The sequence below is a fragment of the Nycticebus coucang genome, chromosome 6, assembly GCF_027406575.1.
Source record: "Nycticebus coucang isolate mNycCou1 chromosome 6, mNycCou1.pri, whole genome shotgun sequence".
Lineage (NCBI taxonomy): Eukaryota > Metazoa > Chordata > Mammalia > Primates > Lorisidae > Nycticebus > Nycticebus coucang.
Genome location: NC_069785.1, coordinates 100,660,033 through 100,685,878, shown reverse-complemented (window position 1 = coordinate 100,685,878; position 25,846 = coordinate 100,660,033). Strand labels below are relative to the sequence as shown.

Below are 25,846 nucleotides of genomic sequence, written 5' to 3'. Positions count from 1 at the left end.
GAAAAAATACCCAATGTACACAGCCCTACTATGAAACTAATTTGGGACTCTCACATGAAAGCTATAACCCAGCTACAACTTAACAATAGGGGGAAGTGGGAAAGGGGGGGGTGGGTAGAGGGAGGGGAATCGGTGGGATCACACCTGTGGTGCATATTACAGGGGTATTTGCGAAACTTGGTAAATGTAGAATATAAATGTTTTGGCACAGTAACTGAGATAACGCCGGAAAGGCTATGTTAACCACTGGGATAAAAATGTGTCAAATGGTTTATGAAGTGAGTGTATGATACCCCATAATCATATCATTGTATACACTTATGATTTAATAAAAAAATTAAAAAAAAAAAATTGGTTACCTGTAAGAATGGGAAATAATTGGTAGAGAGTGCAAGGAAACATTATGAGATGGTGTTAATGTTCTACGCTTGATTAGGTGTTAATTATATGGGTATATGCATTTACTGGATTATCAAATTGTCATGAAGTATACATTTAAGATATGCATATTTTACTGTATATAAGTTTTACCTCAACAAAAGTGAAAATGAACCCTGAAAGCAAATGTATATATTTTATGTCTGTTCAAAATTGAACCTGTGTGGGCAGTTGCTTAGAAGACTTGAGGAGCTCTAGGGGAATTGGGGGAATATGACAGAATTTTAAACAACTCAATTTAAAATGTGACTGCTAGAATTAAAAAAAAAAAAAACCCTGGAGGTTTAACCCTGTCATCTTCTTTATATGAAGAGAGATCAAAATCTCTCATTTTTAACTGTTCAACTTAAGTTTTTCCAGTTGTCAGAGACTGCCTTTCTCCAGGTATACCCTGAGGATGAGTTAATGCCCCACATGTATTCCTCCTCCAGAATCAGCAACTTAACATACTAATGAGGGGCCTTAATAAGTCATCTGGTCTATCCCCTACAATGCAGGCATGTCCAACCTTTCTTCTTTCCTGCAGCACACTGGAAGAATAGGAGTTGTTTTGAGCTGTATTAAATGCAAAAGCACTAACGAAAGCTCATTAGCAAAAAAAAAAAAAAAAAGTCTGTGCATACTTTTCATGATATTAGATACCATAGATAAGCAAAAAAAAAAAAAAAAACTCACAAAGTGAGCATGCAGCCCATGGGCCACAGGTTGGACACCCCTGCCCACGTAAAGCCTACAAGAAGGTAAAGATACTGATTTCTAAGTACTTCATGACCTCTCAGTTATTTATAATTCTTTTAAAGATACAAATGTTAATGCTTTTTAAGATTTTTTTCTTGTCTTTAACTGTGAATTTGCTCTATCAACTAACATATAATAGTTTTTGTATACTTGAAGATAAGGACTGATATTCTAGACATTTTTTCAAACTACTGTTTTGGAAAATGTTTTCATATCCTCCTTGTGATTCTGCTAACAGTTTTCTTCTCAAATATTAAATTGATTACTCATCTGTTTGTTGAACTAAATATACTCACATTCTAAAAACTTTTTCCTTGTCTCTTATACATAACTTCATTTTTTTCCATAGTGCGGTTTCCCCTTCTGCCCCTAGAGTAAATTTGTTGACTTAATTGCAGATTTCTCTTTAGGTCCATTTTTATAACAATATCACAATTTGGAGTTTTTTCCCCTCTTCTAATTTAAACCTCACAAAACTTGTTTATAGTCAAAGGGATTTTTTTCTGTACCTTCTCTAGCAGCAGCCCCCCGCCCCCAGTTGGCATGTTTGGAGATAAGTTTGCTTGTGCTTCTCATATTCTTTTCTTACACAAAGGGACTCCTTTATTGTGTAAGCTCATAATAGTTTTTCTTAATCATTTGTTATTGGAAGTATTTCACAAACTCTCTTTTGTCTTCCCTATCATAGTAGAGGTCACTAATTCCCTCTATGTGGGCATCCTTCAATCCTGAGTCAGTAAGAAAACTTTGATCCTCTCTACGTTTTTGTTTGTAGAGAAAGGCTCTCATCATGTTTTCAGGCTGATCTAAAACTCTTGGCCTCACGTGATCCATCCTCCAGCCTTGGCTCCCTGTTATTTCCTTTTATCTATCCCACTATTAAAGCCTGAAATTAAATTCCTGATGCACTTTGGCATCCACTATTCCAGCTATAGTCCTGAACTGCTCCCTACTGTATCCGCTTCATGAAAGTCCTTATACTTTACTCCTCATCATTTTCTCCCCAACACCCTTTCCCTTCACTAAACACGCACACACAGAATAGGCCAGAAATCACTGGAGCCCAGAAATCCGAGGTTGCAGTGAGCTGTCATTGAAGCCACTGCACTCTAGCCTGAGTGACAGAGCAAGACCCTGTCTCAAAAAATAATAGTGATAATAATTCTAATAATAACAATAATAAATAATAATAATTTGCTGTTTGGCCTTTCAAACTTCGATCACTCTAAAATGCACTAGTGTTGCTTTTTAATCCACTGTTAAAAGTTTTTTAAAGACCCAAGCAATTATTTTCAGTGAATTACCTATAAAAATTATGAAAGAATTTTAAAAGTATAAATTATCAATGAAATGAGATTTTGAAATAATGTTAAAATGAGGGAGTGTTATGAGCATATGTACATTTGCAGTTTTAAAATAATACCTAGTTATAATCATTCTATTAGTCAAGGTGTTATGGTTTTTAATCTTGAAATTTAGAGGACCTCTTGAATATTTGCTTTTATTCGTGTACAGTATGAATGTAATATGAACTGTATACAATTGTCATTGTCTTAATAATGTAAACCATAATTTTAATAGATCAAGAAACGTTAACTTTTTATAAATTTTCCACTTAAGTCAGTAAAACAGCTTTTTAAAGGAAACACTGAAAATAAATTCAGTTTTTTATTTTCTGATTATCCTTTTGTTAGATTTTTATATGTTACTAGTGTCTATAAACTGATATAACCTTATTTTAAGAAATTTATATCTAATTTGTTGGTAGTCCTTTACAGAAGTAGGAAAATGTTTCAAACTCAGATGACTAGGAACATAGGCTTTCTCAAATATTGTCAACAGAGAGCTTACAGCTAGCTTCATCTCCCAGTTAGAGAAAATGCAGAGCACACACACAACCTTGGTCCCAAAGGGCTTTTCTTCTTTCAAGTACAAGGAGGGCATTTTTTGTCATCCTATTACTTATTAAGTGTATAAAACTAAAATCAGAACCAAACAGCCAGAACCAGAAGCATAACGTAAAAGTGCAAAGTCAGGAAAACAGAAACAGTAGAGAAACAAACTCCATAAAGGTAAAATTCTATTATCACTTGGTATTCACTCCAGGATCCAAGAAACTACCCGAGTGGTGCACACTTTAAATGAGTCAGGAAGATGTATCTACTTGAATATCTTGGTATACTTCCAAAATTGTCAAAGTGTAATTTTCAAAAAAGTTAACAGCAAGACTTTATAACAACATAATAAGTACATGTCAAACATTAACTCACATGTGAGAGAACCAGCATACTGATAAAGCTGGTTACTATTTTTGACAATATTTATTGCATAGAATACAAATTCATACTCAAAGGGGCCAGGCAAGCAATATAAATAAGGAAAGAGGTCATTTACAAATCATAGAGGATAGTAAGGAGTGTAACAAACTGGAGAGCACACATGCGATCTAAAGTAAGCAGCTGTTGATCATCTGCAGCTAATTGTTGCAGTAGAGGAATACAAGCTTCTCATATTAATTTTTTTTTACACAGAAGTCATTAGTCTGGATTTTAATGTGAGCCTTCCAGTTTTTAAACGTTGATAACAAACAGTTCAGTTTTTTAAAGACATTGAGTGTGAGAACATCCTCCTAAGTATTACAAGAAAGTAAAAGCCAAGTATCCACTGTACTCAATGGTAATATCAAACCAATAGATGGACAGCTACACCTGCCACACAAGAGAAAACCACAACTACATCCAAATAGTGGGGTAATGAGGAGAGAGGGGGAGAGAAGAGTAAGGAGCTCAGTGTAGGGACATAGGGCACACCTCCTGGGAATCAACTACAACTTGGACTCTACTTAACAAATGTAATCAAGGTAATCTATTTGTACCTTTCTTATCAATCTGAATTTTTTTTAATTAAAAAGATAAAATATGTGTGAGCCAAACAAAGCTTATCTTTAGGCCAGAAATGGCCTGAGGGCCAATAGTTTGCAACCTGTGCAGTAGATGTTAGTTATATATATAGCATTATAGCAAAGGAAGAATTAACTCAAAAGATGCGGTTTTGTTTTTAAAGATTTTTTTAAAAAATCTTTTACTTTCAGTTTTCTCACTGGAAAAAGGAAGTACATGATGTGATAGTGTTTTATCAACTGGTAATTCATTGCCTATTATATAACCCTATGTATTTCCATTTTGAGTTCTGGTTAGGTCCATTTAAAATATAATTATTCATTTTCTGGAGATCTGTTTCATAATACTGTGAATATACTTTACTGGACTGTGTGTTTAAAAATGGTTAAGTTGGTAAATTTTATGTTAATGTGGTTTTTACCACAATTTATATGTTATATACAGAGAGTGCCAAAAAAAAGTACACACATTTTAAGAATGGAAAAGGCTGTATTAAAATTGTAATAATTCAGTATATACTGATAACAAAAGTTGAATACAGGTCATGTTTGGGCACCTCTTATAATTGTAAAATTCAAAGGTGACTTAAGTATGGTCAATTGTTACAGTTTTTTCCTTTCTTAAAATACATACACATTTTTTGGCACTCTCTGTATATTCATTTTAAGATGTTTTTGTAGGATGGTGTTGTAGGGTGTAACACATACAGGGTTTTTACAGAAGTTGTACTACCCATACTAGGTAACAGGAAATCCTAAAAACGAGGCATTAAGGCAGTTATGATGGCCTTGTCAAAAGATCGTGAGAACTTGATTTAGAGAACTAAATTTTAGTAATTGAAATGGTGCTCATTTTGAAAGACATTTCAGTGACTAAATTGGCAGGACTCATTGAACAAGTGAATCTTAGGACTTGAGGAAAACATCCAAAAGATTAAGATTTCTTTCTCGGTAGCAGAGTATGTCAATAATTAAAGTAGAAAGTAAAAATAGATTCAAAGGGTGGGGCATGGTGGCTCATGCCTATTATCCTAGCACTCTGGGAAGCCAAGACAGGTGAATTGATTGTGCTCAGGAGTTCGAGACCACCCTGAACAAGAGTGAGACCTTGTCTCTATTAAAAAATAGAAAAATTAACCATGCATTGTGATGGGTGCCTGTAGTCCCCACTACTTGGGAAGCTGAGGCAAGAGGATCACTTGAGCCCAGGAGTTTGAGATTGCTGTGAGCTATGGCTCCACAGTACTCTACCCTGGGGTAACAGAGTGAGACTCTGTCTCAAAAAAAAAAAAAAAAAAAATAGATTCAAAGGAATTTAGTTCTGTTTTAGACAAGCTGTAGAATTTGGGGACTTCAAGGAAATCTAGAGGGTACCTAGTTCAACTATCTCATTTTCCACAGATATGAAAGTTGAGGCCTCAAGAAATCAAGTGATGCCTTCAGTATCATAATTTAAATCAAAGCAACACTTAAATATGTTTCTAAATTCAGAGTCCATATTTTCTTATTATATCAGAACATCTTTGTTCTGTGACACCAGGTTCATTCATTTCAAAGATGAATTTGTGATGGTGCAGTAATCCTCAGACTCTTGCCAAATGTTAGTTAAGAAGGCCTACAGACTTCTTCAAGAGACTGGATGCCAGAGCCTTTTTCTTGCCCTCTCAAGGCAAGTGCAAGGACCTTTTCCTATTTGTAGTCTTGGGTTTGTAAGCTGCTTATAGGATCTGTAATAGAGAAGATTTGTAGATGTATGTATAATTTCATGCCCGGAGTTCAAAGGAACAATGGTTAGGGCTAGAGATGGAGATTTGGGAGTCCATAAAAATAATGGTAAAAGTTGAATTCACTTAAATAGACAGGATTGCTTGGAAAGAGAATGTAGTTTGAGAGGAATTGAGATCCTGGAGTGAAACCTAGAAAAACATTCAAATTACTAGGCAAATAGAAGGAGAAACACCAAAGAAACAGATTAGTAAAAGCAGTTAGAAAAAAAGGAAATCAGCCAAGAGTACAGATGCTCCTCAGCGCATGATGGGGTTTTATGCTGATAAAGTCATTGTAAGTTGAAAATATTGTGAGTCAAAAATGCTTTTTACTAAGCATTATAGTTTAGCCTACCTTAAATGTGCTTAGAACACTTAACATTAGCCTAACATTGGGCAAAATCATCTAAAGCAAAGCCTATTTAATAATACAATGTTGAATATCTCAATTTATTAAATATTGGGCTGAAAGTGAAATACAGAATGGTTTTATGACTACTCGAATTATGGTTTCTACTGAATGCATGTTAATTTAGCACTGTCATAAAACAAAAAAATTATGATAGGGATTACATGTAATCTGTAGATCACTTTGGGATAGTATCGATGTTTTGACAATATTAATTATCCATGACTGTGGAATATATTATCTTTTTGTGTGTGGCCTCTTTAATTTCTTTCATTAGTGTTTTGTAATCTTCATTATAGATTTCTTTCACTTTTTGGGTTAAATTTATTCCTGGGTATTATTTTGTAACTATCGTAAATGGGATTGCTTTCTTTGATTCTCCCCCTACACACACATTGTTTACTGTCTTTCCATTCCTTCACTTTCAGTTTGTGTGCATGGTTATAGGTGAAGTGGGCTTTTATAGACAGCAGGTGGTTGGTTCTTGTAGGGATCTTTTTATCCATTCCGCCATTCTGTGTCTTTTTTTTTTTTTTTTCGCTGTTTTTGGCCAGGCTGGGTTTGAACCAACCACCTCTGGTATATGGGGCTGGCGCCCTACTCCTTTGAGCCACGGGTGCCACCCCCTTTTGTGTCTTTTAATTGGAGAATTTAATCCGTTTACGTTCAAAATTATTATCAATAGGTAAAGATTTACTAGTGCCATTTTGTTACTTGTTTTTTGGTTGTTTTGTATATCGTTTTTTTTCTCTTTTACTGTCTTCTTTTGTGGTTAAATGATTTTCTCTAGCAATCTTAAAGCAAGGGGTGGGGGGTGGTCAGGGACATGGGAAAGCAAACTATCTCTGACCACACACCCATTGGTATGTGACTGCTAATAGTATGTTTTGAATCCATGCTATCTATTTTTATTCTCTCCAATACATGGTTTTGCTTATGTTTACCATGAGGTTAACAAAAAATATTTTCAAGTTATAACAGATTATTTTCAACTGATAACAACTTTGATCACAAAGAAAAGTAACAAAAACTCTATAGTTTAACACCATTTCTCTTGCATCCGCATTTTTACTTTTTGATGTTTCTGTGAACATCTTTTTAGTTGTCTCTTAATGGTTTGTTGTAGTTATTATTGTTCTGAATAATTTTACCATTTAGTCTTCATACTTAAGACATAAGTGATTTATTTACCCCAATTACAGTATTAGAATATTTTGAATCTATCTGTACTTTCTTTTACCATGGAGTTTAATACCTTCAGATGTGTTCTTGTTACATGTTAGTGATCATTTCTGTTGGAGTAAAGAACTCTCTTTAGCATTTCCTGTAAGACAGATCTACTATTAATGAATTCTCAGCTTTTGTCTGAGAAAGTCTATTATATGTCTTCCACATTTGAAGCAAGCTTTGCTGGATTTAGTGTTCTTGGTTAGCAGGTCATGTCGTCATCGTCGTCCCCCCACCCCAGTTGGCACTTTGAATGTAGCTTCCTACTTACTGTCTTCTGGCCTGCATAGTTTCTGTTGAAAAATCCTCTGAACCCATATTGGGGCTTTGTTGAATGTGATTTTTTTTTTCTTTTTGCTTTGTGTAGTCTTTCTTTATCTTTGATATTTTGCTAATTTGAATATCATGTGCCTTGGGGATTTTCTCTTTGGGTTGAGTTTGTTTGATGGCCTGTGAGCTTCCTATACCTACCTGGATGATGTCATCTTTTTCCAGATTTGGGAAATTATCAGCCATTATTTACTTTAGAGTACTTTCAAGGTCTTTTTCTCTCTCATCTCATTCAGGAATTTCTGTTATACAGAGGTTATTTTGTTTGATTATGCTCCATAATTCTCATAGGCCTCTTTATCTTTTTTTTTCTTTTTGCTCCTCTGATAGGGTCATTTCATATTTTTATTTTCAAGGTTACTTTCTTTCCTCTGTTTGATCAAATTTGTTGAAGCTTTCTAATGTGTTTTTCAATTCAGTTATTCTTTGTTTCTAGGATTTCTACTTTTTAAAAATTGTTTCAATTTATTTGTCAAATTTTTCATTTTGCTCCTGGATTATTTAGTTTTCTTTTCATATTTTCTTGGATTTCCTGAACTTTTCAAAGAGGATTGTCCTGAATTCTCTACCTAATATTTCATAGATCTTTAGTACTACTTGTTCTATTGCTGGAACTTTTGTAGTTTATTTTGGTAGTGTCATATTTCTGAGTTTTCACAATCCTTTCATCTTCATATAATGAGTGCTCATTTAAGGAAACAGCCACCTTGCCCAGCTCTTGCAGATATTCTTTGATAGTGTTAGATCTTTATACTTAGTATCAGAACTTAACACTACTCTGTTATTTCTTCTCATTCTGGGGAGGACTTAGTGAACCCCGGAACTAACTCATGACCCACCCTGTCATCCTTTCTGAGTAAGATTTGCAGTGAACACTGGAACTTTAAAGGGTGTTCCAGAATTAAATTTCTGTTTGCTGTTGTTTCCTAGTTGGGAAGACTTAAGTAGGCATTAGTACTTATATCCTGACCTTTTAGTTGTTCCCAAGCTAGGGAAAGCTTCATGCAACCACCTGGGCTTTGTGGAAAATCTGGTCTGGGATTCAGCTATTCCCATGAATTGTGTGCACTGTGGCACTGGCCTCTCTCTTCAGTGGTACATCCCTGTTGATCACAGCACAGAGTAGCCACCAAGGAACATGTGCTTATCACTGCAGCCCACCCTGTTCTTTGTCCCTAATTCATCCCAGATGGTTTAGCTCTCTGGGACTTCTAATGATTTCATGAGATGAGACCAGGGTGGGCTTCCCATAAACAGATCCAGGCCAGTCCGGAGATCAAACACCCACCTCCACTTCCCTCCTTACATCTTGGAAACCTTAGATCTAGGGAAATTATCTGTGAGTAGCATCATGCCAGCTTGGAGGGTGACTGTTTCTTTAACTGGTTATACCTTCTCTTAATTCTGTAGGCCTGTAGGGTTTCTCTGCTTATCCGGTGAGCTGTGGTTAACTCAAGATGCTATTCTTGTCGTTGAATTGTTTCTAGTTATATTTTGTGGAGTAAGTGATGCTGGGTGGGGGGGCAGAGGGAGTCCTTCTGTTCCTCCATCTTGCTGCTAACATTACTCGCCATGCTTATTTTTAATATAGAGTTCTGCGTTGAAAGGGTAGATATCATTTCATTTCTTCTGGTCTCCATTATTTCTGATAAGTAGTCGGTTTTATCATTGATTCACTATATGTAATTTTTTTCACAATTTTTCCTTTATCTTTTTGGTTTTTAGTGTTTTATCTATGATGCACCTAGGTATGGTTTTCTTTGAGTTCATTCTGATTGAGATTTGTTGATTTTTGACTTGTAAGTTGATGTTTTTCATCATATTTGGGGAATTTTTGTCTAATATTTATTCAGATATATTTTCTGCCTCATTCTGTTTCTGGAACTCCTGTTACATATTATGTTAGATTATTTGATAGCATCTCACAAATTCTTGATGCCCTACTTATCTTTTTACTCTATATTCTTCAGATCGTATAATTTCTGTCATCTTCAGGTTCATTGACTTGTTCTTCTGCCATCAAACCTATTTAGTGAGTTTTTCAGTTATTGTGCTTTTCAGTTCAGAACTTCCCATATTGGTTTTTTTTTAATTGTTTTTGTTTCTCTACCACACATTAAGTCCACATAGAGCTGCTTTGAAGTCTTTGTCTGCTTAATCCAACATCCTATCATCTTCAAGTCATTTTCTCTTGACTGCTTCTTAATCGTAGGTCATGTTTTTCTCTTTTTTATCTTGTAATATTTATTAAGTATTGAACATTGTTAATGATGAATTATCAATAATCTGGACTTTTTAAATCTTTTCTGTTATGTACTTTTTGTTATAGTAGGCAGTTCACTTACTGACTGATAGCCTTCTATTTGTATAACTTGTCTTCATACTTTTTAAGGGCAAATCTAGGGGAAACCTAAGGTATTTCCCAAGCTCAACTAACTTGCTCAGTGTTTAAAATCTTCCCTGTAGATCTTATCAGGGATTGGTATTATTCTCTGTTAGGACACATGTAAATTAGGTGTTAATCTAATTTACACTCTTAGGGCAAAACTTGTATCTCAACTAGATGCCTAAGGTATTAAGGAGGTGATTAAAAGATTTCCCCACGCTAGCTCAACTTCCAAAGTCCATTGATTTCTCGTGCCCCTGTTCTGTTCTCATTCCCATAGCAACTGCTTTCTCGTATCCGTCTGAGAAGTGTGCCCAGCCCCTGGTTATAATCTCGTAGGAACTCTCCATTCAGACTTCCCAGGTGTACTTCATTTTTCCAGGGTCCTATCCCATAGATTCCAGTCAGTTCTGCTATTTCATTGTCTGATTCCGCTTCCTCTGCTTGGAATCTAGCTCACTGTGCCACAGTAAGAGCTGGGAAAGTTATAGGCCTGTTTTTGGGAGTTTCCCTTTTCCTGGGGATTATAGTCTTGTGCCACCTGTTGTCCAATGTCTGAAAATACTTGGCTCATACACTGGTATTTTGACCAGTTTTAAGGTTGTTTTCAAACAGAGAATTAGTTCAGTACCAATTGCACCATCATAGTCAGACAGAAATTTTGCTTATACATTATCAGAAATATCGTGAAACAAAATTTTTAACTTCTCAGTGAAATGATCTTTCTTTAGGGTTATGATTAAATGGCAACTTCAAAGAAATGCCAGAAACTTTATGGTTATAGAATGGTAATTATCTTTTGATATGAAGAATTTGTTTTCTTACAAATTGAAATTATCCATTCATCTGTTGTCTTCAGAGAAGATTCTATTCATGTCTCTTGCCCAGTGATAATAAGGGATTGTTGGCTCTTTTTATGTTGATTAATTTGAGTTCTCTGTAGATCCTAGTTATCAAGCTTTTGTCCAATCAAAATATGCAAATATTCTTTACCATTGTGTAAGTTGTCTATTTGCTTTGGTTGTTGTCTCCTTAGGTGTAGAGAAGCTGAATGGATTAACAAACTGTGGTATATGTATACCATGGAAACTATTCAGCCACTAAGATGGAGAGTTTACCTCTTTTGTATTAACCTGGATGGAAGTGGAACACATTATTCTTAGTAAAGAATCATAAGAATGGAGAAGCAAGAATCCTATGTACTGAATTCTCATATGAGGACAGTTAATGACCTAGTACATAGTGGGGGGTGGGGAGAGCAGAGAAGGGAAGGAAGGAGGGGGTTTGGGAGTCATGGTGTGTGGTAGACCTTTTGGGGTCTTTAGGGGGTGGGACACAATTATAAGAGGGTCTTTAACAAATGCAATCATTGTAACCTGGTTCTTTGTACCCTCAATGAATCCCCAACAATAAAAATAAAATAGAAATTATCATAACAAAAAGGAAATTTTTAAAGTTATTTCACACCTATGTATTTAGGGGTTCCATTTTCACTCTTCAATAGATTTTACATATTTCTCATGTTTCTTCACTCATTAGCTCATCTAGTTCTGAAGGGTACTCAGTGTTATCTTGATCAGCCAACCATCTTCATGATGAGATTTGTTGACAAGTCCTGGATTTTTTTTTTTTTTTTTTTTTTTTTTGAGACAAAGTCTCACTCTGTCGCCCTGGGTAGAGTGCCGTGGCATCATAGCTCACAACAACCTCAAACTCTTGGGCTCAAGTGATCCTCTTTCCTCAGCCTCCCAAGTAGCTGGGACCATAGGCACCTGCCACTATGCTCAGCTAGTTTTTCTGTTTTTTAGTAGAGACAGCGTCTTACTCTTGCTCAGGCTGGTTTTGAACTCCTGAACTCAAGCAATCTATCCACCTCAACCTCCCAGAATGTTAGGATTACAGGTGTGAGCCACCATGCCGGACCTAACAAGTCCTGGATTTTCTGCCTCAGCTTCATTAATTTCAGTTACTTCTGATAAAGGAGACGAGTTCATTAGCAGCTTTTACATATTCCAAAGCACCAAACTCATCTTGTTTAATTTTGTCCCATCTTCATATAGACTATGGTAAAGAACATCTCCAAAGCTTCCTGTGCAAAATTGCTGATTCCCGCTGTTCCAACACCATTTTCTGTCATTATCCATTCATGTTTCTCTGTGAATTTATGCAATGAGAACAGAGCAGATCCGTGGCCTCTCAGCACCAGTCGCAAGGGCACTTGGCCTTGGCCACCCGGACCATAGAGCCGAAAAGAAAATTTGTAGGAGAAACATTGTCTTGATTGACCTCAATTTCTATGTTTACATTTTGTATACTCTTTTATCTCCCTGTCTATAAATCTATGTATATATGATTATCACATCCTACATAAAGTGGCTTTTTTCCTTCACATTATGTCATAAAACTGTTTTCCATACTGACATATTTTTTGAATGAATAAAATGTTATTATGAAAGCAAAGATTAATTAAGAATCACTGTATGAACCAAAGATTGTACTGGGGTTGTACATGGCTACTACATTCAAAATTCATAGTCTAGTAAAGGAGAATAAATTGAAAATAGAGTGGTACTAGGTAACAAATACAACAATAGAAGCATATTTAGAATTCAGTAGTTATGGCAATGAAACAAGAAGTTCTGCATGGGTGGTCTGGTAAGCCTTCCCAAAGAGGTGATTTCCTTTTTTTTTTTTTTTTTTTTTTTCTATAGAGACAGAGTCTCACTTTATTGCCCTTGGTAGAGTGGCGTCACAGCTCACCGGAACCTCCAACTCCTGGGCCTAGGCAATTATCTTGCCTCAGCCTCCCGAGTAGCTGAGACTACAGGCACCCACCACAATGCCTGGCTATTTTTTTGTTGCAGTTTGGCCGGGGCTGAGTTTGAACCCACCACCCTCGGTATATGGGGCCGGTGCCCTACCCACTGAGCAACAGGCACCACCCCAAAGAGGTGATTTTTAAAATGTGTCTGCACAGAGCAAGCTGGAGTAGTAGGAGAAAGTCAAAGAGAAGTTAGTCAACAGGAAGTGGGCAGGAGAGGGCTTTATAAGCTGCATAGGGGAAAAAGCTCTTTCTATAGAGGCTCCGATAGCTAGTAAGAACAGAAACAGGGCGGCAGCCCCATATGCTGAGGATGGCGGGTTCAAACCCAGCCCCAGCCAAACTGCAACAAAAAAATAGCCAGGTGTTGTGGTGGGCGCCTGTAGTCGCAGCTGCTTGGGAGGCTGAGGCAAGGGAATCGCCTAAGCCCAAGAGTTACAGGTTGCTGTGAGCCGTGTGACGTCATGGTCGTGGCACTCTACCTGAGGGCGGTACAGTGAGACTCTGTCTCTACCAAAAAAAAAAAAACAGAAACAAACCTACCTATCATTTGTTGAGTGCCTAGTATGACCCATGGATTCTAAACCAAGCTTCATTTAATGATCACAGCAACCCTATAAGATGAGTATCACGAGCTAAATGTGAAGAGATGAAGAAACTGCAGTTTTGTGACTAGCTCAAGATCATGCAGCCAGTAAGTGACACCTAGGTTTGGCTTCCAAAGACTGGCATGGTCATCAGAGGTGGATTTTACCATGAAACTGATGACAATTAAATTTCACGGTTCGATCCCTGTGAATGCTGGGAGTTTTTGTGTTTGAGGTGGAGAGGAAACTAAGTTAAAACCAGAAAGCACTTCTGTATAAGGATTTCTGGGAACTTGCCTAAACAGGTTTCCAAAGAAAAGTCCTGGCAATTTTCTTGTGGTTTCTTTTCTTTTTTTTTATTAATTAATTTTTTTATTGTTAAATCATAGCTGTGTACATTAGTGCAATCCAGGGGTACAACATGCTGGTTTCATATACAATCTGAAATATTCTCATCAAACTGTTCAACGTAGCCTTCGTGGCATTTTCTTAGTATTGTATGTAGACATTTGTATTCTGCATTTAGTAAGTTTCGCCTGTACCCATTCTAAGATGCACCGTAGGTGTGGCCCCGGTTTATTTTCTTATTGTAAATAAATAATCAGTTTTATAATGGAACAATAAAACTCTGAAAGATGAAGAAAAATTCAGCCATCAGAAAAAACTATATGAAAGAAAATAGCACGCATATGACCAAATCTGTGAAGTTTCACACTGCTGAATCATGGCCTGTGGAGAGAAAAGTGACAGGAGTTTAGACTGGAAAAGGACCATTTCTGGAAATATCCTAAGGAATAATATGTGTGTGTGTGTGTGTGTATGTGTATTAGATAAATATATATAAACATTCTGAGGAATTTGGGCTTTACCCTATCAGCGATTCTCAACCTCTTCTATAAATGAGAATTGGAAGGGCTGAAATATCTTTATTCTTTAAAAGCTACAGAAGTGATTAACATGCACAGTTAGGAATGCTATAAACAGTGAGAAGCTATAGAAAGATTTGAAGCAAGGAAGTAACATAATTGTGCATTTTGAAAGCAAATTCTAGTTTAAATGAGTAGGGAAAGAGACTTGTAGTACTCCAGGTAAGAGATGTCTTTTAATGACTACGTAATATTTTGTCAAGGTAATTTTTTATAATTGTCCTACCTTGCAATGTTTATGTTTCTAGGGATGTGATATATTCACTGTTACCCCCCAAAAGTATATCTTCTTACTTACTTTTGTTACTCTTTAGAGTCCCATGAGTAATTCTATTGAATCAAAGGAAATGATCCTTGAGTAGTTTAGGCTCCTGCTTATGAATTATTGTAATAGCTATAATCATTTCAGTGTTAACTTCCATGTGGTAGGCTAAATATGACCTTTACAATCATTTTATAAGGTTCAAGAAAAGAAGAACTATTAGGATTTTGATTAATTTTATTTGAAAGTAGCAATAAATTATCGGAATAATATTTATATTGTGTTTATGGTAACCACTTAATAACTACATTTATCTTTTAATAGATTGATGAACTCCCAGAGGGAGCCGTGAAGCCTCCAGCAAACAAGTATCCCATCTTCTTTTTTGGTACCCATGAAACGTAAGTTAGCAAAGAAAAGTTTCAACAGCTCTAATAGATTCTGCTAGACTTCATTGTTTATAGATGATGTTATATGTTGTTAAAATCATTATTATCAGTTGCATGTATATAAAAATTACCAAGCTTAATACTGTATTTCTCTTAATGTGAATATTTTTCATCATAGACATCTTTATTTCTAAAAGCGTATTTTTATTTTTGAATACCATTTCTATTTCTTCTTTTTTTATTTTTTAATTTTTATGTCCAAGCACAGGATAATGAAATATATTTGCTATGCAAAATATTATAAACACTAAATAACATAACAGTGGTAACCATGCAGTGTATGTTTCCTGGGAAGCAGACTCTGTGATAGAAATATTCTATTTCTTCTTAAATAAGTGTTGGTTCATATCCAAAAGTCTCCTTTAGGACTTTTTTTTTTTTTTTTTTTTTTTTTTTTAAAGACAGAGTCCCACTATGTCACCCTCGGTACAGTGCCGTGGTGTCACAGCTCACAGCAGCCTCAACTTCTTGGACTTAAGCGATTCTCTTGCCTCAGCCACCCAAGTAGCTGTGACTACAGGCACCCACCACAATTCCTGGCTATTTTTTTGTTGTGGTTGTCATTGTTGTTTTAGCTGGCCCGGGCTGAGTTCTAACCTGCCAACTTCGGTATATGTGGCTGGCAATGTAACCACTGTGCTATAGGTGCCAAGCCCCTTTAGGACACTTTTAAGTCCTTGGGTGGTTCTCGTACCACTCCCAGTAATTTCTTTTGTAGCTCTTGGATATTTTCTTTCCAGAGAAATTTTTCCATTCATATTTCACAAAACAAAGTTATGTTTTCTCAGGCTCTTTTATCTTGTTGGACCCTGAAACATACCACCTTTTTAGGTTTTCTTTTTTTTTTTTTAAGACAAAGTCTCAAGCTGTCATCCTGGATAGAGTGCCATGGCGTCATAGCTCACAGCAACCTCAAACTCTTGGGCTCAAGCGATTCTCTTGCCTCAGTGTCCCAAGTAGCTGGGACTACAGGTGCCCGCCACAATGCCCAGCTATTTTTTTGTTGTTGGTGTTGCATTTGTCATTGTTGTTTTCAGCTGGCCTGGACTGGGTTCGAACCCACCACCCTCTGTATGTGGCCAGTGCTCTACCCACTGAGCTACAGGCACCGCCCAAAGTTTTCTAAAAAGTCTTTACTATAGACTAAAAAGCTATAGTAAAGTAATAGAAAAATAAAATATTCTAAATAATAATAGAAGTTCATTTTTTTCTTTTGAAATAATCTACAAGTAGGCAGATAGATCATGGTGGGTAGACTGTTTAAGGACTCAAGTTTCTTCTGTTTTGTCACGTCATTCCTTGGGATTGCCCTTGTCTGCTTATTTAAAAAAAAAAAACCTTACTCAGCTGGACATGTGCATCTTCCTGACTGCGGGAAGGAGGAAAAAGTAAAGTGAGGAAGTAAATCCTTGTAAAGAAATGACAAGGAAGTTGCATACAGTAAGAGAAACCAAAGGCAGCAGGTCCTTAAATAACGTCATTCATTCAATGTGATTTTGGTTAAAATTAACAATTTCCAAAAACCTATTAATGGCATTAAGTGTACTTAATGTACTTACTGTGTGTCATTCTAGTGGCACGAACTTGGTCATGTGACCACGTGAAGCTATAGGGAAAGACAGGAAACAGTAGTCTGTCTGGGTACTTTATTTTAAAAATTGGGAGGGGGCAGTGCCCATAGCTCAGTGGGTAGGGCACCAGCCACATACACCGAGGCTGGCGGGTTCAAACCTGGCCCGGGCCAGCTAAACAGCGGTGACAACTACACCAAAATATAGCCAGGCATGGTGGCAGGTGCCTGTAGTCCCACCTACCAGGGAAGCTGAGGCAAAAGAATCGCTTAAGCCCAAGAGTTAGAGATTGCTGTGGGCTGTGACGCTACAGCACACTCTACTGAGGGCAAAATAATGAGACTCTGTCTCAAAAAAAAAACATTGGGAGGAATAATCCATTAATGAAAGAAATACAAGAGTGGATACTAGGCAGTCTTTGACAAGCTAAGAATGTATATGGTTATTTACAACAAGAAAACAAATAGAATAGAAATCGCAAATGTGGTGACAAACTAAACAATCACAAAATCTTCTAAGTCTTCAAATTCAGGGTCATCCCCTATACTATGTATTCCTCTGAACAGGAGTGAAGCCTGGCATGAACTCTTTCTTACCTTGCTGTGTCTGCCACTCTGATGTCTTCCTCATTCTTGTCTGGAAGGAGAGCCAGGGGAGGGCTCTCAAGACAGATTTATTTCTTTACTTGATAAATAGGTGTGTTTCTTTCAAAAAGTTAGTTTTATTTTCTTTTGTATTGTTTTTATATAATAGACACTGTGAACTATGTAAGTAATCAGATTTTCCTCCTTAGGTTGCTAGGAAGCTTATTAGTGCATAAAACTTTGTGATACTTATTTTTGTGTTCTCCTCATTCCTTCCTAATCTTTTGTGTGTACTATTGTTTTGCTTTCTCTTTAGGACCTATCTCCAAGTGATCTAGTTGCTGGTTGTATTGGAATCCATGTGTGATTTTTTTTTTTTTTTTTCTGGTTTGATCAACCTTCCTAATGCTGCAAACCTTTAATACAGTCCAAAGCGGTTGCAATCCACAGGTTGAGAACCACTGATCTACAGGGAGATTTTAAAGTATCTGGAAGAGAATGAACTTCCAAAAACCTGCCATAACATTGATTTTGCTGAACTTTTACTAAGTGTTTAGTGTCCCTGAACCTGAGATTATACTTGCCCTGGCAAGTACTATTGTTTACCCTCTCTGTGAAAGGCAGAGGTCATGTCAGTATTGCTTACTCCTGTTTATACACACAGTGCCTGACCAACAGTGGGTGTTTTAGAAATAGCTAATGATTAATTAAAATTATCAATCAATGAAAATCAAGATGGAGAAGAGTATGTGGAAGGTGATAAACTTAAAAGGCTGTGTTCAAGTTCAGCTCTAAAGGAGCACTCCATATAGATCTAGTGTTTTTCTCAGAACATGACTTTGAATTTGTCCTAATTCTCAGGCAGATAGGTGACTGGAGTTTTTATGTTCCATATAATATAGCCCCACTAGTTTTAGAGTGCACAATTTTTTTTTTTTTTTTTTTTTTTTTGAGATAGAGTCTCACTATGTCACCCTGGGTAGAGTACCATGGTGTCACAGCTCACAGCAACCTCAAATTCTTGGGCTTAAGCAATTCTCTTTCCTCAGCCGCCCAAGTACCTGGGACTACAGGCACCCACCACAATTCCTGGCTATTTTTTGGTTCTAATTCTCATTGTTGGCAGGCCCGGGCTGGATTCAAACCTGCCAGCTCCCGGTGTATGTGGCTGGCACCCTAGCCACTGAGCTACAGGCACCGAGCCTAGTCTGCACAACTTTTAAGGAATCCTTGGCCAGGAAAAAAAATCATCCTTAGCACATGTAGCTTTGAACAATTTTATTTTCTGTCTTATCATGAGACATACAGCAAACTTGGCCAATTGAGAGGAGATTTGATTTATAAAATCATCTATAATTCAGAAAAAAAGAATTTTCTATCTAAAATAATTTGCTTTAGAATAGCTCATTCAGGGTTCCTCTTTCTAGCAACAACTGACTTGGCCAGTTGTCAGTTGAAGTCATTCCTGGGGTCTTTCTACAACATGTTATAAAGAAAAAGAACAATAAACAAAGTTATTCCTGAGGAATGATAATAAAAACATATCATGTACTCAAAGAGAATGCAGTCTTGTGGCATTATTGAAGTACAGGCAAGCTCTGATTAGCAGCAGTAAGCTTATCTAACAAATCATTTCCTATACATAGGGTTAAAGGCTGGAAAAGGTCAAAAGACAGAGTCTATTCATTTATGACAAATTTCTCTAAAAGTGAAATTTCCTCAGACACATTTCTTTCTTATGTTCAGTTTGTCAAGCAAGACTGACATATTTTATATTAAAATGTCCAGTGAACTATTTCTTCTTTCACTGAGGTGGAATCATGCTGGCTGAGCAATTAAAGGTGAATAATAAGGGAGTTTGGTGATTCTTAAACATCCCAGGAGTCAAAATGCTTCCCTGGTTTTTTATCAATTTGAAATTTTTTGATCAGCTGGACTACGTGAGGGACCAATGCTGAAACCTGGTCAAAAAATGGAATTTACAAAGATCAAGAGTAAACTTAACGTGTTGTCTGAAAGCTGATAATTTCCAAAATTTTATTTCCAACTTATCTCTTTGCCCTGAACTCCAGAATTATTGCTCCAGCTGCTTACTTGATATCTTCATTTAGATCTCTAACCAGGATTTTAAGCTTAATATTCAAAACTGAGCTTTTTACACACACACCCCAATTTTTTCCTCCTAAAAAGCTTTGGTAGTAGCCTCACCTTCATCCTTTCACATTCCATATCCAGCCCATCAACAGCTCTTTCTTGAGAATGGTATCAGGATCTGGCCACTTCTTACCAGCTATACTGACAGCCCTGTCTAACTCACCACTGTTACTTCAGTAGCCTTAGAATTAGTCTCCCTGCTTCCACCATAGTCATTACTTCAGTAGCCTTAGAATTAGTCTCCCTGCTTCCACCATATTATCCCACCCTTTAGTCTGTTTTCAGCACAGCAGCCAAAGTGATCTATTAACACATAAATTGTCACTTATCTTCTCAAAGCCTTTACTGGTTTCCTGTCTTACACAAAGCCTTTATAGTGGCCTCCAAGGTCCTACATAATTTGTGCCCCTGCCCTTTTTCTTTTCTGGCCTCATTTTATATGGTCATCCTCACTCATTTCACTCCACTCACTCCACTCACACTAGTCTCTTCTGTTTCTCAAGCGTACAAGACATTGTACCATTTCAGAACCTTTGCATTTATTCTTCCTTTGACCTGTTCTGTTCCCTCACCTCCTTTAGTTCTTTACTTAGATGTTGCCTTTCTGGTGAGGCCTTCCTTGATCTGTGTATCTAAAATTGTACAATGCACCACTAGGTTTTCCCATTCTTCTTCTCTGTTTTTTATTTTTTTTAGCATACATACTTATATATTTGACTTATTTCTCTTTTTATTGTCCATACTTCCACCTTTGGTCCTAGAATGTGTACTCTAAGGGTCATAAATGTTTTGTCTCTTTCTTCCCTGCAGAATCCTTAGCCTACAACATTATAGTCCAATCAATATTTATTGAATGAATGAATGAATCTTAGTTTGAAGTATAAGCTTCAGGGATGTCAGCCAGAATTTGGGCCTTCACAGTGCCATTCACCAGGTTAATAAGATCTATTAGCCATCCCCAGTATTTATTCTCTTTTTTTTTCTTGATTATGATTAATTTAGGATAAGATTTTTAGATTGTGTAAGATTCTTTTTTGCCACTTCTGATTTTTTTCTTTTTACTTAGTGCCTAATTAAACACTACTGATTTTTCAATTTGCAGAAATAATAGTGAATAAATACATTAACGTGGCACAGTGGTCCCCTTATCTGGAGGGGTATGTTCCAAAACCTCCAGTGGATGCCTAAAACCATAAATAGTACTGAGTCCCATATTTGCTGTGTTTTTTCATCTGATAATAGGAACCACTGCTAAGTATAGGCAGGTAGTGTAAAGAATGTGGATATGCTAGACAGAGGTATGATTCACAGCCCAGATGGGACCGCAAGAGATTCATCATGCTACTCAGAACAGCAGGAGATTCAAAATTTATAAATTGTTTATTTCTGAAATTTTCTGTTGAATATTTTTGGACCACAGTTGACTATGGGTAACAAACCAAATAAAAGTGAAACCACAGATAAGGAGTGACTACTATATACACAGTTAAAATCTTTTTTTATTCCGATATTTATATTTAAACTGGAAAGCTTACAAAACCCTTACGTGTGGTAAGATTTATATAGATAAATTGTAGTTTAAGGTAATGATTAAGTGGCCAAAGTAGCCATCTTTAATTCTACTTGTATAACTAAAAATCAGTTTCAAAACAAAGAAGATATTGGTAATTCAAAAGTCAAATCAAAGTAGCATAATTCAAGGGTGCTGGCATAATTCATATGCCAAGCTATATTCATTTTTTCTGCCTTGAAATATGTATCTGAAACAACTTGTGATTTTTTTTAATTCAGAGGTTTATATGTACTGTAAGTTTAATATGTTCTGACACCTTTGCTGATACTGATGATTAAAATGCTTACATTTGAAGATCAGCATGTCAGTTCTACCTCTAATATATCTCTACAGTGCATTTTTAGGTCCCAAAGACCTCTTTCCGTATAAGGAATACAAAGACAAGTTTGGAAAGTCAAACAAACGAAAAGGATTTAATGAAGGATTATGGGAAATAGAAAATAACCCAGGAGTAAAGTTCACTGGATACCAGGTAATAGTTTGCTTCATTGATACTTCCGAATCTCATTTCTTTGGTTTTAAAGCTTCTTCATATCTTTCTTAGACATCCTTCCTACTTCTAGTTACTTGAAGTCAGAATTTGTTTTGACTCCAGTAGCATTTGGGATTAAATGTAACTCTTATTTAGCAGGGCTAAAATCCAGTGGGCACTAGAAAATTGAATTTGACAGCCCTTTGTTTTGAAAATTTTAAGAGTAAACCTGAAACCTTTGAAATTAAAATAGAGATTTTTTTTACAATATGTGTTCATTGGTATTTTTTCAAAAATGTAATTAGGTAATATTTTATTATTTCTTAGGCAATTCAGCAACAGAGCTCTTCAGAAACAGAGGGAGAAGGTGGAAATACTGCAGATGCAAGCAGTGAGGAAGAAGGTGATAGAGTAGAGGAAGACGGAAAAGGCAAAAGAAAGAACGAAAAAGCTGGCTCAAAACGGAAAAAGTCATACACTTCAAAGGTTACTGAGAAACTTCCCATTGATATTAATGTTCCATGCATATTCCTTAAAAATGTTTTTAGATTAGTTTTAATTTGTTTACTGAGTACATAGAAATATACTAGATTCTGACTGGGCACAGTGGGCCATACCTATAATCTTAGCACTCCGGGAGGCCAAGGCAGGTAGATTACTTGAACTCAGGACTTGGAGATCAGCCTGAGCAAGAGCAAGACTCCATTTCTACTAAAAATAGAAAGAAAGAACTAGCAAGGTATCGTGGTGCTCGCCTGTAATCCCACCTACTCAGGAGGCTGAGGCAAAAGGATTGCCCAAGCCCAAGAAAGTTTGAGGTTGCTGTGAGTTATGACACCATGGCACTCTATCAGGGTAACACTGTGAGACTCTGTCTCAAAAAAAAAAAAAAGAAAGAAAGAAAAAAGAGAAAGAGAAGAAAAGAAATACACTTTGTAGAGCCTCTGCCTTTAGTATTTGGGGAATCTGGCTATTGACTCTAGGGTTGATTTGGCCCTGAAGATAATACCACCTTAGTCAGAGGAAAGCTGTTCTTTGTTAAGAATGTGTGAGTAGCTGTGATCCTACAATAACCTCTAGTTGAGCTCTGAAGAATTTAGGACATAAGACATATATACAATTGTGTGTCTACATACTGTATATGTAAATATAGTCACATGTCACTTAACAACAGAGATATGTTCAGAGAAACATGAGAATCATTAGGCACTTTCATTATTGGATGAACATCATAGAGTGTACTTACACAAACCTAGATGGTATAGCCTACTGTACACCCAGACTCTGTGGTGAAGTCATTGTCACATACGCAGTCCATCAGTGACCAAAATATTGTTATGTGCCACATGACTGTAAAGATTCTTATTCTTCTGCTTCAAAGAATGTGCTTTGATTCTTCATTTAATTCTTATGTTGCCTAATCACTTAATCTTTGCCAGACACTAGACTACATATACAGTGGTGTGCAAAATCTACTCCATTTCTGCCCCCACATAAATTATAATATAGTAGAGGTTAGGGGTAGCACACGGTAATCAAGTAAATAATTAATAAACATGAATTGTGAGAGGGCTATGAGGGAAATGAATGGGAGTGGGGAATTAGAGAGTAGGGGGACTGGACCCGCTTTAGATTGGTCTAAATCTAAATTGGCTAGGTCTCCAGGCCTTTCTAAAAAGGTCAAGTTTATGCTGAGACCTAAAAGGTTTGGGAGCAGATGCTGTGTGTGACAGCAAAGCCCCATGCCGGAATTGAAAGGTGTGGCTAGAAGATCACGATCCAGGGAGAGAGGCAGGCAAAGGGCAAATAATGCAGACTTACAGGCCATGTTATGGAATTTGAATTTTATTACAAAACGTAACAATAATTGAAGATTTTAAACTACCTTCTCTTATTTTCTGCTCATTGATAAATTTCTCCCCATATTTTGCAAAGAGAAAATACACTGCGAAGTCCACATCATGTCAGCTTTCTCAGATTGAGAGTTCTGCTATGCCACTGTTGAATTTTTCCTGAGATTCCCTCCCCTCCCCCCACTTCAAACTTTGCTTACTTGTACAGATTGGCAATAGCCTTGTAAATGATGTGTACATAATTGCCTACAATTATGAAAACCTATAGGAATTTTTTTATTTTTCATTTTCTCTTTTGGCATATTTAATATTTCCTTAGATCACTCTGAGTGTGTGTGGGGGGTGTGCGTGCATACGCATGCGTGTACATATGTTACAAAGATGACCACCATATTAATAAAATATTCGATTTGAAAACATGCAGAGAAGTGACAAGATTTACAGTCGGAAGTCTGGGTACTTCAGAAATGCAATTCATAAAACTATGAGATTATGAAAATTCTTCACCTTTTAGAAACTGAAAGCAAGGCAAATGGATACTTAAAGACCAAAACTTGGTACAGATTCCTCTATAATTGGTCTGTTGCATGATCGAATAGCTGGATAAATTACTTCCATTTAGATTCTGGTATTTAGTGGCTAGATATACTTAAAAACAAATACTAAGAGTTTACCAGACTATCAGCAGTTTATTTTGGCAGTCTATAAAATCTATCTAACTGGCATGTAAGTAAAATTATGTGAATGAACCATTCTTTCTGATGTACTTAAAGAAAAGTGTGAGTGCCATGGATGGGGATAAAGTTTGCAAATGACAACAAAATAATTAGGACCTTCTTTCTCTGACTGTATCTTACATAGCAGTTTTTTTAAGCTGAATTTCTTTTAGCATTTTGGACTTCATTTAAATACCCACTTGAATTGATTTTTTTACTTTTATGATTGCCTGCTGAACTTTCGTGTAGTACAGCGGTTCTCAGCCTGTGGGTCGCTACCCCTTTATAACAATGAAAATACATCGCAGCATTAGGAATATTGAGAACCACTGATGTAGTATGTGGTATAACTCTAAATTATCTTATATGCTAAGCTACCTAATGTTGCTTAGACTAATAGTGTGAATATGTGGCTTTTAAATGCTATTACTTCATTGCTTGTTGCAAAGACCAAAAGTAATGGGGTTCATACCTGGGGTGAGCATTGCAGGGGTAAGGACATACTTAGCTTATTTAATCTATTTCAAATAAAAGAATTATTTCCTTTGCCTTTTTTCAAGTAAGGAACCACTTTTATAATCACTTAATAATTAATTTTAATATCAATGAAATAACCTAGTACAGTGGTTCTCAAACTGTTGCATATATCAGAATCACATGGAAGGTGTGTTAAAACACATTTTTCATCCTGCAGAATTTCTACTTCTGGGGTGGAAAGGTCTGGGATGGGGTCCAGGAATCAAATTTCTAGGTAAGGCTGATGCTGCTGATCTGGATACCTCATTTAGAGAACCAGTTACTTAGCCTAACCTCATTGTTCTCTATGGCTCCCCAAACATTTCCTATTTGTTGAATATGATGATCTTTCTTTACATCTGTTTCTTAAAGTTGAATTGTCTTCCTTTGCACTGAAAAATGGTCGTTCACAAACTTTTTCAACTATATCCCAGTTAGACAAAGGGAAATGTCCCACATCTTTTGCCCATATTTCACCTAATTTCGCTTTTCTATGGAAAAGGAACAATAGGCATAATGAAAAGTCACAGTATCGCAGTTTTGAGGGGGAGTATATGTCTTTCTCTTTAGCAGTAAGGGTGTGCATGATTCCTATTTGAGGCATAACCGATACCAGAAAACTATAGGTAAAAAATATTTTACATACAAATTATTTACTGTAGACAGTAGGCTCATTAGAGCCTCACAGCAAACTAAACTGATGATGATAAACCATCAATAATCAGTTAAAAAACAAAAATAGCAAAAATTGGAAATACAACCTATTTAAGACCACACTGATAAAACATAAATTACAAAAATCCAGAGTTCTAAAGAGTTTTACCAAATACAGCAAAGCAGCAGATTTCTTAGTAGGCTACTGAATGTTGCAACTCATTAGTAAAACTCTAGTAATGCCCTAATTCTAGTCTGTATGTACCAAATATAATACTTACAAACTCACTTATAAAGTTACTCAAATATACTTTATAAGCATTATAAATTTTAGGGAATTGTACATTCTTATCTACAGGAACTGCAGATCAAGCATGGTTATTTGAGATTTACTACATAAAACAATTACTGCATTTTGAAAATTACACTATATTAGGAGTACAAAGTATTTCACTTTTACTCTTATTATTCTTAATCTTAACTAACTCTAGACACTCCACCCATTTTCCCTTCAT

The 25,846-nt window shown here is 36.3% G+C and overlaps 1 protein-coding gene across 2 annotated transcripts in view; it reads left to right on the top strand.

Annotated features, from left to right (window-relative positions):
• Nucleotides 1-25,846, top strand: part of HDGFL3 (HDGF like 3) — an 86,701-nt gene that overhangs the window by 47,737 nt on the left and 13,118 nt on the right. For both annotated transcript variants that reach the window (XM_053593334.1, XM_053593335.1), the window contains exons 2-4: nt 15,114-15,190; nt 21,454-21,592; nt 21,920-22,078. In XM_053593334.1, the coding sequence (XP_053449309.1) occupies nt 15,114-15,190; nt 21,454-21,592; nt 21,920-22,078 (375 nt within the window). The remainder of the gene's footprint in view (nt 1-15,113; nt 15,191-21,453; nt 21,593-21,919; nt 22,079-25,846) is intronic.